Source organism: Bubalus kerabau, chromosome 17, assembly GCF_029407905.1.
Source record: "Bubalus kerabau isolate K-KA32 ecotype Philippines breed swamp buffalo chromosome 17, PCC_UOA_SB_1v2, whole genome shotgun sequence".
NCBI lineage: Eukaryota > Metazoa > Chordata > Mammalia > Artiodactyla > Bovidae > Bubalus > Bubalus kerabau.
The window spans coordinates 8,632,863-8,645,693 of NC_073640.1; the positions used below are offsets into that span (position 1 = coordinate 8,632,863).

The window sequence follows — 12,831 nt, forward strand, 5'->3', positions numbered from 1 at the left end:
GTAAAGAACCCGCCTGCAATGCAGGAGAGTCCAGTTCAATCCCTGGGTCAGAAAGATCCAGTAGAGAAGGGACAGGCTACCCACTCCAGGATTCTTGGCCTTCCCTTGTGGCTTAGCTGGTAAAGAATCTGCCTGCAATGTGGGAGACCTGGGTTCTATTCCTGGGTTGGGAAGATCCCCTGGAGAAGGGAAAGGCTACCCACTCCACTATTCCGGCCTGGAGAATTCCGTGGACTGTATAGACCATGGGGTTGCAAAGAGTCAGACACGGCTGAGCGACTCTCACTTCACAGGAGGGTAGGGGAGGAGGCCAGGTTGTTGGCGGCAGGAGGGGAACAGGAGGAGGGTCATGCAGTCAAGGAAGTGAATTAATCCACAGGTGTGTTGGGGTCTAGATTGGGGGACTGAAAAAGAGGGCCATATAACCCAAATGTAAGAGCAAAAGAAAGGCTTGGGTCTGGTGTGTGTGTGTGTGTGTTAGGGGCTGGGGTGATGGGTTAACAAGGCATCAGAGGGCCAGAAACAAGAGGAAGCATGAGAAGAAGATACCCCAGCAGGAGAGAACGCGGGCCTGGGACGCCTCGTAGGTTGGGGGTGGTCTCTGAGTTTCCTCTGGTTGCTGTAGCGAAGTGCCACAGATGGACTGGCTTGAGCAACAGAAATATGTGTTTTTTTTTCCTGGAGGCTGGAAGGCCGAGATGAAGGTGTCCGCAGGTGTCGTTCCTCCTGCGGCCTCTCCGCCTGGCCCATAGGCGGCCGCCTGCCCGCTGTGTCCTCGCGCAGTCTGTGCTCTGTGTACGTGCGTCCCTGTTGTCCGCGTGTCTGGTTGCTCTTCTCAGAAGGATGCAGTCAGTCGGGATGAGGGCCAGCCGTCACCGCCTCTTTTCAACTTGGTCAGCTCTGAAAAGCCTTACCTCCAAGTCACACTTGGAGGTCCTGGAGGTTGGCCTGCAGCACATAAATTTTAGGAGCACGCAGTTGAGCCCCTGACAGCTGGGCCTGAGGATGTAACATGTCACGGCCTGATGTTTACAGGGGATGGGATGGGCGTCAGCAGGCATCTCTGTTTCCGTCTCAGTCCTGCCCTGACGAGGTCATGGCAGTGGGCCGTGTGATCACACTTGCTGACTGTCCTGCTGCGTCGCCCAGGGCTCCACACACTTCTGTCACGGTCTCGCCCGAGAGCCGTGGAGCGGCGTGAGCCCCAGCGGTGCCCACTTCTGAGTTTCCATCAGCCAAACCAAAGATGCAGTTGTTTCTAGTGACTGAGAATATGCTTGGTGTGCAGCCGTTCTGGATGAAATAGTAATGCCTTGGGGTGACGAATATACTGTAGAAGTAATCCAGCAAGCCCAGCGATCAGAAAACAGTGAACCCCGAGTTTGAGCTGTACTGGTTTTTTAAAAGCTGTCAGGGCTCAGGCTCATCATCCAGAAACTATCCCTCTTAACATTTTAGTCTGTGTCAGGGAAGTATGTTTGCTGCTACCTTATAATACATGTGCCCATTTACACACATTTTAAGCCATTAAGATTGTCCTGTGTATTCTCTTCCATAGCCGGCTTCTTATTGAACCTAGTGGTAGCTCGTAAACATTTTCCCATGCCGATAGAATTTTTCCCTTGCCATGATCCTCAGTGGCGAGGTGGTATTCTCTTATATGGTTATGCTATATTTTCCCATTGAATAATCTTGTTAGATTCCCATCAGCCACATAATAAGTTGCCATTCCTTGTGAGGTTTGCCCCAAAGAATTTGTTACCAAGAATTAGTCAAGTACAGATAATTGCACATGTCCACAGTCAACCTTGCCAGCCAGCCAGCCTGCCCGCCCACCAGCCAACTACCCGTCCATCCTGTTTTCCACCCTTTCATCACGTCATCCATCCAATGAAACTTCCTTGACCTTTCGCGGAATATTTGAGATTGCTTATATAGGATCCATGTGTAATACCGCAAGAGGAAGAGGACCCAGATGAAGACCTTCGAGTTTGGAGGCAGTCCCGCCAGTTGGGATTTGGGGAACTGTCCAGGGATCTTCACAACGATGCTCTCTATCTGGGCTGAAGAGTGGTTTCCTGAGAGCCCCCTGGGACCACGGGAAGAGAGGGGGACGCAGCCCACTGAACGCGTCAAGGAGGACGGGTCCCCGAGCAGTGGTGCCGCTCGGAGAAGTCTCGTCAGCGGTCCCCTCTCTGCCCTCCCTCTTGCTGGGGAGCTGGTCGAGACAGGGAGAGCAGACCCCTGTCTTTCCGAGTCTGTGCGATACCCACGGTGGACGTGAAGCAGGAGGGGCCCTCACCAATATGCTGGGACTTGGCGCTTTTCTTTCTGGCTTGTATTTGGGGTGACAGTCAGTGGTTTGGGAGGTGGCAGGGAGTTCCTAAGAGGCTTGGTGCTCAGCCTCGATCGGGCCGTCACCACGCCTGGCCCTCAAGGTCAGCAGCCCCGGGAAGCCGGGCGCCGGCCCGCCGCCTCCGCCTTCACCCGTGCCCTTGACGTGGGCCGGCTCGTCGGGATCCTCGTAAAATTCCTCGGTGATGACTTCTTCTGTTCCCTTTATTTCCTGAAGTGAACATCTGTCTCATTGTTCACCTCCATTGCTTTAGTGCTTTCCTCATGCTTTCTCCCTTTCCAGACAATAAACTTTATTTTCTTCATAAGAATTCAGTCTACGCAAGGGTATTAGGCAGCTTGTTTGCACCTTTTAATTTCTGGACGGCTTCCAGGAAGGCCGTTTGCAGCAGCTCCAGTGGGTTCATCTGTGACTCGCGGAAGACAATGCGGCATTGTGCTTGGGTCTTTATCAGTTACCTTCTGTTTGTAAACATCTGCTCGGGAATGTTCGCTGGTAGCCTCCCTGCACCCTCCCACCACCCCAGAAATAAAGGGGCTCATGTCTTTTTGCTTGGCATAAGGATAAGGCCAAGTGTCAGCTGGTTTTTTTGTTTGTTTTCTTTTTTTGGAGGGGTCAAGTGCTCAGGTTTAACTGTGTTACTGAAAGCCCATGTTGCCGACTGGCTTTGGAGAGGGAGTCAGGCGCTTTATTTCATTAGTGGCTGTACAGCCTGGTAATTAGCTGATCATTGCAGTTTATTTTTGGTGCCAATGTTGATGACGTACCGAGAAACTGTGTAAGCCAGCGATTACAACTGGAAAACATTTCCATTTTTGAAGAGACCATTATTTTTCAGATGTGCCAAAGTCCTCAGCAAGCCACTTTCTTCTTGCTGTTCATTCCTTTCTATCCTTAATCTTTCCAAATGATCTAATATCTTTGCCAATAAACATAAGGGTTTTTGTTCTTTGACTCCGTGTAAATGTGTTCTTACTTAAACTCGGTGAACTCAGCACACGTTCCCATAACTACTGGTGTGTCTCCTCGTACTTCTGTTCAGTTACGTTTATGCTTCTTCTTTTCATGGCTTTGTGTTTGCCTATATGGCCTGTCTTTAAAATAAAAGGCTTTTGATTATGGAAATTTCAAATATATTCAACAGTAAAGCAGACAGGATGATAATAAGCCCCTGTATGCTAGTCACCCTGCTTCAACAATTAGGAAACTGGCTTTCTGTGTTCCGGTTCCCTTTGTTCCTCTGTGTGTGTGTGTGTGTGTGTGTGTGTGTACACACGTATAGGCATATATATTTTTTCCAGTGTGTGTTGTATGGTGGTTTACATTTCATGTGTTCAAATAAACTTTTGTTTAATAAGAGTAAAACCACTCTTAAGTAGTGAAGAGTCAAAGCTCCATAATGAAGCGCTTGATTTTCCTGTGTATCTGTAGACACGTGAGGGAATGGTGGTCCCAGGGCAGGAAGGAGGAGGCGTTGTGCGTCTCCAGTTCATTTTGAGGCTTGCTCCCTGACCCTCCTCTCCAGTGCCCTGGGTGGAGACGAAGCAGAGGCAGGGCATTGGGGCCAAGGGGTGCTATGTGGACGACGCGCCCCTGGGGATAAACATTCCCAGACAAGGCACGCGGCGTGAGGTGGGCACTTTGCCCAGCAATCAGAGGTCAGATGGCTGACTTCTAAATGAAGCTTGACCGTGTATGGCTATGTATGTCTTTGCCTCAGTTCCATTTGCAATTTGTGGAACCCAATTATGGAGATAAAGGAGGTTTTAGAGACTGAAGAGGGGGCACAGGCAGGAGAGGCTGGACTCCGACTCTGCTTTCTCTCCTGTGCACACAAGGCCTGGATGGCCCTAGACTGAGGGAGGCCCAGGAGCCCCTGGCATCCAGCCACTGCTGGCAGCCGGAAGCAGCCGGCTTGCTGGGGGCCTTCAGAGTAGTGCTGCGGTGTCAACACGGAAGCCGCTGGCCGGCAGAGCGCTAGATTCTGTTCAGGCCTTGCTTTGGGAAGACACGGAGAGCCCTCCTCTCGCTCGCTCTCTCTGTCTTACGCACACCCACACATACCCACACACACCCACACACACAAGTGTGGAAAGACCAGGTGCCTCCGCAGAGCCGTGCTCTTCTTCTGTGCAGGACCACCACCTCTCTTCCCATCAGTGGTCGTGTCTTAACTAAATAAATCAGCGTGTAAGAGGGTGATCTGATCCCTTCTATCTGTAACCCTGCTGGAACATTGTCTTTGTGGTATCCTCATCACCTTGATGGGAGGAAGAGATTTGAGTATGATCAGAGTGTGACCTGGGACACATTCACAGAGTGTTTATTCTACGCTGAACACTGCCACATGTTGTTCTTAGTATCCAGCATGGCTTGTGCGGTTGGAGATAGTGTAGTTGCTGTGATGATTATTGTTATCAATGTCAGCTAGGCTTATTGACCCTCTCATTCCGGGCACATTGCCACATGCTTTATACTCACCGTCTGATTGAAAGTCCACTCTCTCTGGCTGTGTGTATATAATTGCCCCCATTTCACCGGGTTTCAGAGAGTTTGGTGCATTTCTTGGCATGCTGGAGCTATGTGTGGTAGAACTCGGATTCGATCTTGTTGGGCCTGATTTCTCTGCCTGTGGTTTCTGACCTAGGAGAGCGAGCAGCGTTGATCCCAAGAAGGTTGGTGCTTCCTCTCGTCTTTGCCCCTCGTGTGCCTGAGGATTTGTTTCCTAGAGGGGCTGAGTTGTGCATCAGGGCTGGGCAGAATCCACACACAGGTACCACACACGAGATTAACTTTCCCTCTTACCTAGAAAGGTACATACCCTTAGAACTGCTACTTTATTTTCCAAAAAATTATGCCCACACTAAAATGTTAAATAACACAGAAAAATCTAAATGGCAATCCTCTTCCCTTTAAACATGTGCTAAACATCATTCCTTCCACCAGAAGACAGTCTCTTGTGGGTTCTTCCAGGAAATAAATTGCCTGCACAAGCTGTAAATCCATTCATGGATATTTTGTTTTCACGTATCATATCTATCTGTTTCATGAAATTAGAACTCTGCTGATTAATTTTTTTCCTGATTGAAAAATAATGTTCAGTTCAGTTGCTCAGTCGTGTCTGACTCTTTGTGACCCCATGAACTGCAGCACATCAGGCCTCCCTGTCCATCATCAACTCCCAGAGTCCACCCAAACCCATGTCTGTTGAGTCGGTGATGCCATCCAACCATCTCATCCTCTGTCATCCCCTTCTTCCACCCTCAATCTTTCCCAGCATCAGGGTCTTTTCAAACGAGTCAGCTCTTCGCATCAGGTGGCCAGAGTATTGGAGTTTCAGTTTCAGCATCAGTCCTTCCAATGAACACTCAGGACTGATCTCCTTTAGGATGGACTGGTTGGATCTCCTTGCAGGCCAAGGGACTCTCAAGAGTCTTCTCCAACACCACAGTTCAAAAGCATCAATTCTTTGGTGCTCAGCTTTCTTTATAGTCCAACTCTCACATCCATACATGACCACTGGAAAAAACATAGCCTTGACTACATGGACCTTTGTTGACAAAGTAATGTCTCTGCTTTTTAATCTGCCCTCTAGGCTGGTCATAACTTTCCTTCCAAGGAGTAAGCGTCTCTTAATTTCATGGCTGGAATCACCATCTGCAGTGATTTTGGAGCCCCAAAAATAAAGTCAGCCACTGTTTCCACTATTTCCCCATCTATTTCCCATGAAGAGATGGGACCAGATGCCATGATCTTCGTTTTCTGAATGTTGAGCTTTAAGCCAGCTTTTTCACTCTCCTCTTTCCCTTTCATCAAGAGGCTCTTTAGTTCCTCTTCACTTTCTGCCATAAGGGTGGTGTCATCTGCATACCTGAGATGATTGATATTTCTCCCGTCAATCTTGATTCCAGCTTGTGCTTCCTCCAGCCCAGCGTTTCTCATGACATACTCTGCATATCGGTTAAATAATCAGGGTGACAATATACAGCCTTGACGTACTCCTTTACCTATTTGGAACCAGTCTGTTGTTCCATGTTCAGTTCTAACTGTTGCTTCCTGACCTGCATACAGATTTCTCAGAAGGCAGGACAGGTGGTCTGGTATTCCCATCTCCTTTATTTATTTATTTTTTTTCAGGTTTGATATATTTATTCAGTGAGTGATTCAACTACAGAATGAAGCATTTTTAGCATTATGAAATCCAAAGTTTTAAAATCTTATTTCCTTGCAATTCTGTTTATTATAATTTTATAATCCTGAAGAGATTCTCTTATCTGAAGTTTTTCATGCATTCAGATATTTTGCATGATGTCTGATGTGATCAGCAATAAAGGTTGCAATAAAGTAGTAGCTGTGATCATAACCCTCTTGTAATCTGAAAACAACAGGGATTTTCTTTTCTGTACAGGCAGCTATGAAGTTATCAGGCAGTAACTGTCCATCAGAAAGGAACTCGTCCTCTTTCCCTTGATCAATTAGTATATCCAGCTGAGGACCTGGATAGGACTTCACAAGACAGGTAGCATCATAAGCTTTGTATTTTCCAGGATTCTTCAAAGCACAAATCAGAGCTCCATGGCCTCCCATAGAGTGGCCAAAAACAGACATCCTTTGGGGGTCCACTGGAAAATTGTCATTTACAAGTTGGGGAAGCTCCTTCGTTATGTAAGAGTACATTCTATAGTTAGTTTTCCAAAGATCTTCAGTAGCATCGACATAAAACCCAGCACCAGTGCCAAAGTCCCAGCTGTCCTCTTCTTTAATATTGCAGCCACCTAATTAGAGAAAAGTCTCGTGGTTTCATCTACTCTGTTAGTAATGGCCCACGTTTAATAATACACTTTAAAATGAACCTGAATATTCAGTTGCATCAGAGCAGTTCACTGGACACTGTGAGCTCTCTGGCCTTTTGGCGCACATACGTCCTTGCCCTCTTGAGTGCGGTCCTGTGACTAGTTCTAGCCAATGAGGTAGGAAAGGGAGGACGTGGTCCTCCAGGCTGGGGTATTCACTGGCTTTCTCTGTTGATGTTAGAAGCTCCTAAGTGTTCTGAACATATCCTCACTCTGTTTTACCTGTCAGAGGGTTTCAACCTTCTTTTTATCCTTCGTAAATGTGTTGTAATTTCTTCTCTGATGACCCTCCTCACTACCCCAACACTTCTTTGCTTCTCTGTACCACTGTGATCTCAGAAGAGAATGGGGACAAACGCTTGTGCTCAATTTGCTATCTTGAACTGACAGTGAAAATGTCTTCTTATATACTCTGGAATCATTCCATCCTGTTTCTCCTATTTATCCATCCCCCCAGTGGAATTTTCTTACATTCTTTTTTAATTAATTAGGTTTTATTTTATATACTTGCATGCAGTTTAAAGTCAACCACTGGGATTTTGAATAAAATCATCAGTTCAGTTCAGTTCAGTCGCTCAGTCATGTCTGACTCTTTGCAACCGCATGAATCGCAGCACACCAGGCCTCCCTGTCCATCACCAACTCCCGGAGTTCACTCAGACTCATGTCCATTGAGTCAGTGATGCCATCTAGCCATCTCATCCTCTGTCGTCCTCTTCTCCTTTAGAATTTTCTACAGTTTATTGTGATCCACACAGTCAAAGGCTGTGGCATAGTCAATAAAGCAGAAATAGAAAAATAATGTTATCTTGACATATTTCACGATTATAGTCACACCTACACAAATAAGGAATAAGTGCTTCTGAATCTCAGAAGCAATTGCTGTTAACTTGGTGTATCTCTTTTTGTCTTCTTAATATTCAGATATTTTTGTCTATATTTCTTAAAATTGCTATCACACCGTAGTCTGACTTTTTTTCCCTAGAATGTTTTGGCCGTCTTCCTGTAGCAGTAGGCGTCCTTCGGCAGGACGGTTCTGGTGACTGTGTGTGCCGCCCTCCGCTGCCCCTTCTCGCTGGTGACTGTGTGTCCCGCCCCCCCAGTCCCTTCTCGCTGGTGACTGTGTGTCCCGCCCCCCCAGTCCCTTCTCGCTGGTGACTGTGTGTCCCGCCCCCCCCAGTCCCTTCTCGCTGGTGACTGTCTGTCCCGCCCTCCGCAGCCCCTTCTCGCTGGTGACTGTGTGTGCCGCCCTCCCCAGCCCCTTCTCGCTGGTGACTGTGTGTGCTGCCCTCCCCAGCCCCTTCTCGCTGGTGACTGTGTGTGCTGCCCTCCGCAGCCCCTTCTCGCTGGGCACAGGTGCTGTTTGCACTTTTCACACTCACCGTCAGTGCTGCTGATTTCCCTGGGCCAAGTGAGGCTCTTAAGTGTGAATTGATCATTCTTCTTCAGAAAGGTTGTTCCCATTTATACTCCTTTTTTATTCCCAGCCCTGTCTGGGGACCTCTTTTTCTACACGTCTACCCTCACTGTGTATTTATCATCTTCAAATGGTTTGTTTTACTTGCTGAATGATCACGCATTTGATTGATAACCGAGAGCACTTGTTCCAACAATCTTCTCAACTTTAAAAGTATGTTAAACAAAAAGTTTTAGCATTTCACATAAAAACTTTGAAAGCTCTCAGGCTCATCTGTAATGGAGGGTGTACGAAATGAGGGTTTTGCTGTACTTAATCCCTATTAAAGCACTTATTACTAGGGCTCCAAAACTACTGGAAGAAGAGCACTCAGAAAGTATAAGGGATCGATAGCTGGTGCTTTGGAAATGAGCGAAACAACTTTTTGTTTGTTTTAAATGCACCTTGGGGCTAAAAGAAAGACTTAAAATGAGTTAGGTTGCAAGTTTCTCAGCATTTCATAGCTTATATAGTCAAACAGTTAACTTGCATTCAGAAGTTACAAAGATGCGTATCAATTATTTTTTTTAATAAATTGAATTTTCACTGGGGGAAAAATACCTCTTAGAAGATACAGACATGTGCATGAGAGGCCCTGCTTTTAAGAAACTCGTAACTGGATGTGAGTAGCAAAGATTCTGTGCCCGGCCCCTGCTTCCCACCGTGGGAGTGATCAGGGCGCACTTTCCTGAAGAGGCGACCGTGACTTTCCGTTTGGTCTGACGCTGTAGTCGCATTGGGACTTAATGTTGTGATTAGAATATCGATAGTGCTCCGTGAAGAGGACAGTGCTCATGTTGTAAACTTTCATTCCTCCAGTGTCCAATCATCAGGAAATACTTCTCAACGAGCTTATTAGTTAGTGGTTCTCAGATTTTCGGATTTCAGGATCCCAAAAATTTTCAAAAGAAAACAGAAACTAGGACACCAACTTAAACTTGCCAAAGTGTTTTTATTTCCTCAGAAGGACACTAATAAAACAACAGTAACCAAAAATCAACAAGTGACATGCCTCATCAACAATCAGCACTACTTTATAAAAGAAAGGCTATCTTAACACAGAACACCAGCTCCAAAAGACAGCCATTTCATTGTATTTTATGAACTTTTTTCCAAGTAACTTCAGAGTTACATAGAAGTTGCAAAAATGCACAGAGGCTTTACCTGTCTTCCCCTAATTTTAACAGTTTACCTAACTGTAATGTAATTATCTAACCATCATATACTTTTCAAAACCAGGAAGTTGGCAGTAGTTTATAATGCTAACTATGCCTCCTTATGCATATTGAAGCAGTTTTCTGAAGGTATCTCTTCTTGGTGCAGGATCTGGTCCGTGATCCCACCTTGTCTCTAACCGCATGTCTTCTTGGTCGCCTCTAGTCTTTGACCGTTCCTCACTCCTTCCCTGTCCTTCCTGCTCTTGATACTTTGGTGCAACTGATTTTTTTTTTTTTTTTTTCCTTTTTAATGATTGGATTAAGTTAAAGCAGATTTTTGGCCCGAGCATCCTGGAAACGATGTTATGTGCTTTTAGTGAAGCAGGTCAGGTGGTACATGATGTTTGTCTGTCTTGCTGTGGTTAATGGTGAAGTTAATGGTGATCATTTGGTGAAGGTAATGTCTGCTGAGTTTTTCCATCATCATGTTACTGGTTTTTTCTTCATACTGCGTAAATATTTAGGGGGAGATGCTTTGAAATTATGCCAGCCTTCTCTTTCTTGAACATTCATATACTGACTTTGCTCTCACCTACAGCAGTTATTATAGCAGTGCTTCCCTAATGGTGATTTTGTATTTCTCACATGGCTTTCTACACGGATTCATTGGAATTCTTCTGAAGGAAGAGCGATCCCCTCTCTCCCACTTGTTGGTTGATTCAGTTATTTTATTTATATTAGTATAGATTCACAGGTGTATGTTTTGTTCTATAGTCCAGTAATATCATTATTTATTTTGCTGCTCAAATTCTTGTGACTTTGGCTGGACTCTTGTCTTCAGGACCTTCTTCTGGTTGGCTCCTATGACAGAATGCTATTTTTAAAAAAAATCTGTTTGTTTTTTTATTGGTTGCTCTGGATCTGTAGTGGTGGTGTGTGGAATCTAGTTTGTTGGCCAGGGATTGAACCTGGGCCCCCTGCATTGGGAATGCAGAGTCTTAGTCACTGGACCACCAAGGAAGTCCCTGGACTGCCATTTTGATGGAGTGGATTCCCCTTCACACTGTCTTCCATCTTGCTCCCCACCTTTGATCTCATGTCACTATAAGCTACTGAGAACAGAAGCCCGCTCTTTGGAATACACTGGCCTGGGAAACAGAAGGAAGCTCATGGGAGCATGCTCCATGCTGAATCCCCAGCCCCACCCCCTACCCCCCCGCCCTTAGAGAAAATAAGACACAAGGCAGTGGTGATGGATAAAACTAGGATGTGAATTAGGATAAAGGAAGAATAAGCTCTCATTGGATTGCAGGAAAGACAGGTATCTTTTTTTAGGATTGTAAAGAGCTTTGGAGGGGGTGGTTTCAGGGAGCAGCCCCAACTTCCTGTGTGCCAGGCAGGTACTGGGCCCTCCAGGCTATAAGCATAATTTTATCTAACCCTCCCATGCTGAAGGAGATATTAACATTATGGTTCCACAGATGGGAACAGTGAGGCTTCAGGGTTCCAGGAGGTCGGAACTCATTGAGGTGGTGGGGTTGGGACCGAGTCTTGTTCCCTGGACCCCAGGGTTCGTCCTTGTGCGTGTCTCCCCACGGCCACCTGCTCACTCCTCCTGGCGGCGGGTTTTGGGGGAAGAGAGAAGAGCTGCTGCCTGCCCCTAATGCCCTAAAGATGGGGCTGCCTCCCCCCACTCCCCACCACAGCAGTCTTTTCTGTCCGTTATCACAAAAGAAAGAAGTGCCTTTACGTATAGTCGTCACTGGGATTGTGTGTGTGTGTGTGTGTGTGTGTGTGTGTGTGTGTATGATTCTGCACCCTTCTATGAAATCTGTGTTTTGAATATATTTATGTGTTCCTGTTGTGCCTTTTTTTAAAAACCCGCTTTCAGGGTGTGCAAGTGTGGGGACTTGTACCTAGCAGTGATTCCGCGAGGTATCTGCATCCCAGAAGAGCAAGTGTTTCTCTTTCTACGGAATCTTCTTGGTCACCAGCATGCATTTTCTTTGGCCTGCCCTCCTCTATTTACCATCGCTCTACATCTCAGACAAAGGATTGGACACTGAAAGAGATCTTGGCCACCCCAGGAGCTCCAAACCCTCTAGCTCACAGCTGAGAGCATGGAGGTTCCTAGCGAGTGGGGGTGGGGTGGGGGGAGAAACCTGCCCAGGGCCACAGAGCAAGGTGACAGCGGAGCCCCACCAAGAAGCAGGGCTGCAGACTCTAGGTCACCCCCCTGCCATTTTGCCTTGGAGCTCCCTCAAGACTGCCTGTCTCTGCCCCCAATGCCCCACTGGCCAAGTGCAGGAGAGGAATTCTTCAGAGTGGTCTCTTAATAATCAATGCTTACATTTTGCCTTGGCCCCAGGCCAGATTCCCCCCACCCCCGGTGCCCCCACCCAATCTTGTGTTCAAGGTTAAACATTCCTGTGAGTTAGTGACCTTGCCTGTTTTGGCCTGTGGATGTCGCTCTCCACCCATAAGCCTCCTTTCCAGGGACCGTGTTTGCAGCAAAGACTATAATTTTATTTTGGGTTTGGATATACTGATTACATTTTAGCTTCTGGTATATTTTCTTACCCGTCACAGCCATTAAATTTATTTTAATAGTTACTCTACCCTCCTGATAGCCAGTGAAGGGGGAATTGGATATTGTCTATCAATTGGCTGGTCCGTGAACTAAGGCTGTATCTAATTACAAGGCATTGTATTGGTGCTGATTTATTAACCATTTACTGGGCTTGGGAGAAGGTTGCGTTTTTTAGTGGCACTCGACAGCCTGGATGCAGCTTTCCAGGAGGGTAGGGTGCCCGGAATATCACCGATCTTACAGTTATTACTTTGTGTCATATATAATCTTGTTTTTTCCCTGCAACAAATAAATCTTTGGGACTCCCTGGAAAAAAAAAGGAAAAAAAAAAAAACATTTGTGGTTACAGTATAATAAAAATAAACCGTTTGTCGTGACTGCAGCTGACATTTATCAGCCTGTTTGTGGGTGCTCTTTCT

General features: G+C 46.5%; 2 protein-coding genes across 15 annotated transcripts in view; one reads left to right on the forward strand and one right to left on the reverse strand.

The window, feature by feature from the left end:
* Positions 1-12,831, forward strand: part of WWOX (WW domain containing oxidoreductase) — a 550,729-nt gene that overhangs the window by 206,545 nt on the left and 331,353 nt on the right. The gene's annotated exons all lie outside the window — the stretch shown is intronic.
* On the reverse strand, positions 6,471-9,461 carry LOC129631192 (S-formylglutathione hydrolase-like). The gene is made up of 2 exons (XM_055552016.1): positions 9,350-9,461; positions 6,471-7,131 (listed from the first exon to the last, which is right to left on the reverse strand). The coding sequence occupies exons 1-2, from the start codon at positions 9,459-9,461 to the stop codon at positions 6,641-6,643; spliced, it is 603 nt and encodes a 200-aa protein (XP_055407991.1). The 3' UTR covers positions 6,471-6,640.

Excerpts from the sequence above, each read along its gene's own strand:
- LOC129631192 (XM_055552016.1), bottom strand. The coding sequence starts at position 9,461 with ATGAGCACTGTCCTCTTCACGGAGCACTATCGATATTCTAATCACAAC. Across the intron at positions 7,132-9,349 it reads ACGGTCGCCTCTTCAGGAAA|GTGGCTGCAATATTAAAGAA; the intron begins GTGCGCCCTGAT and ends TTCTCTAATTAG.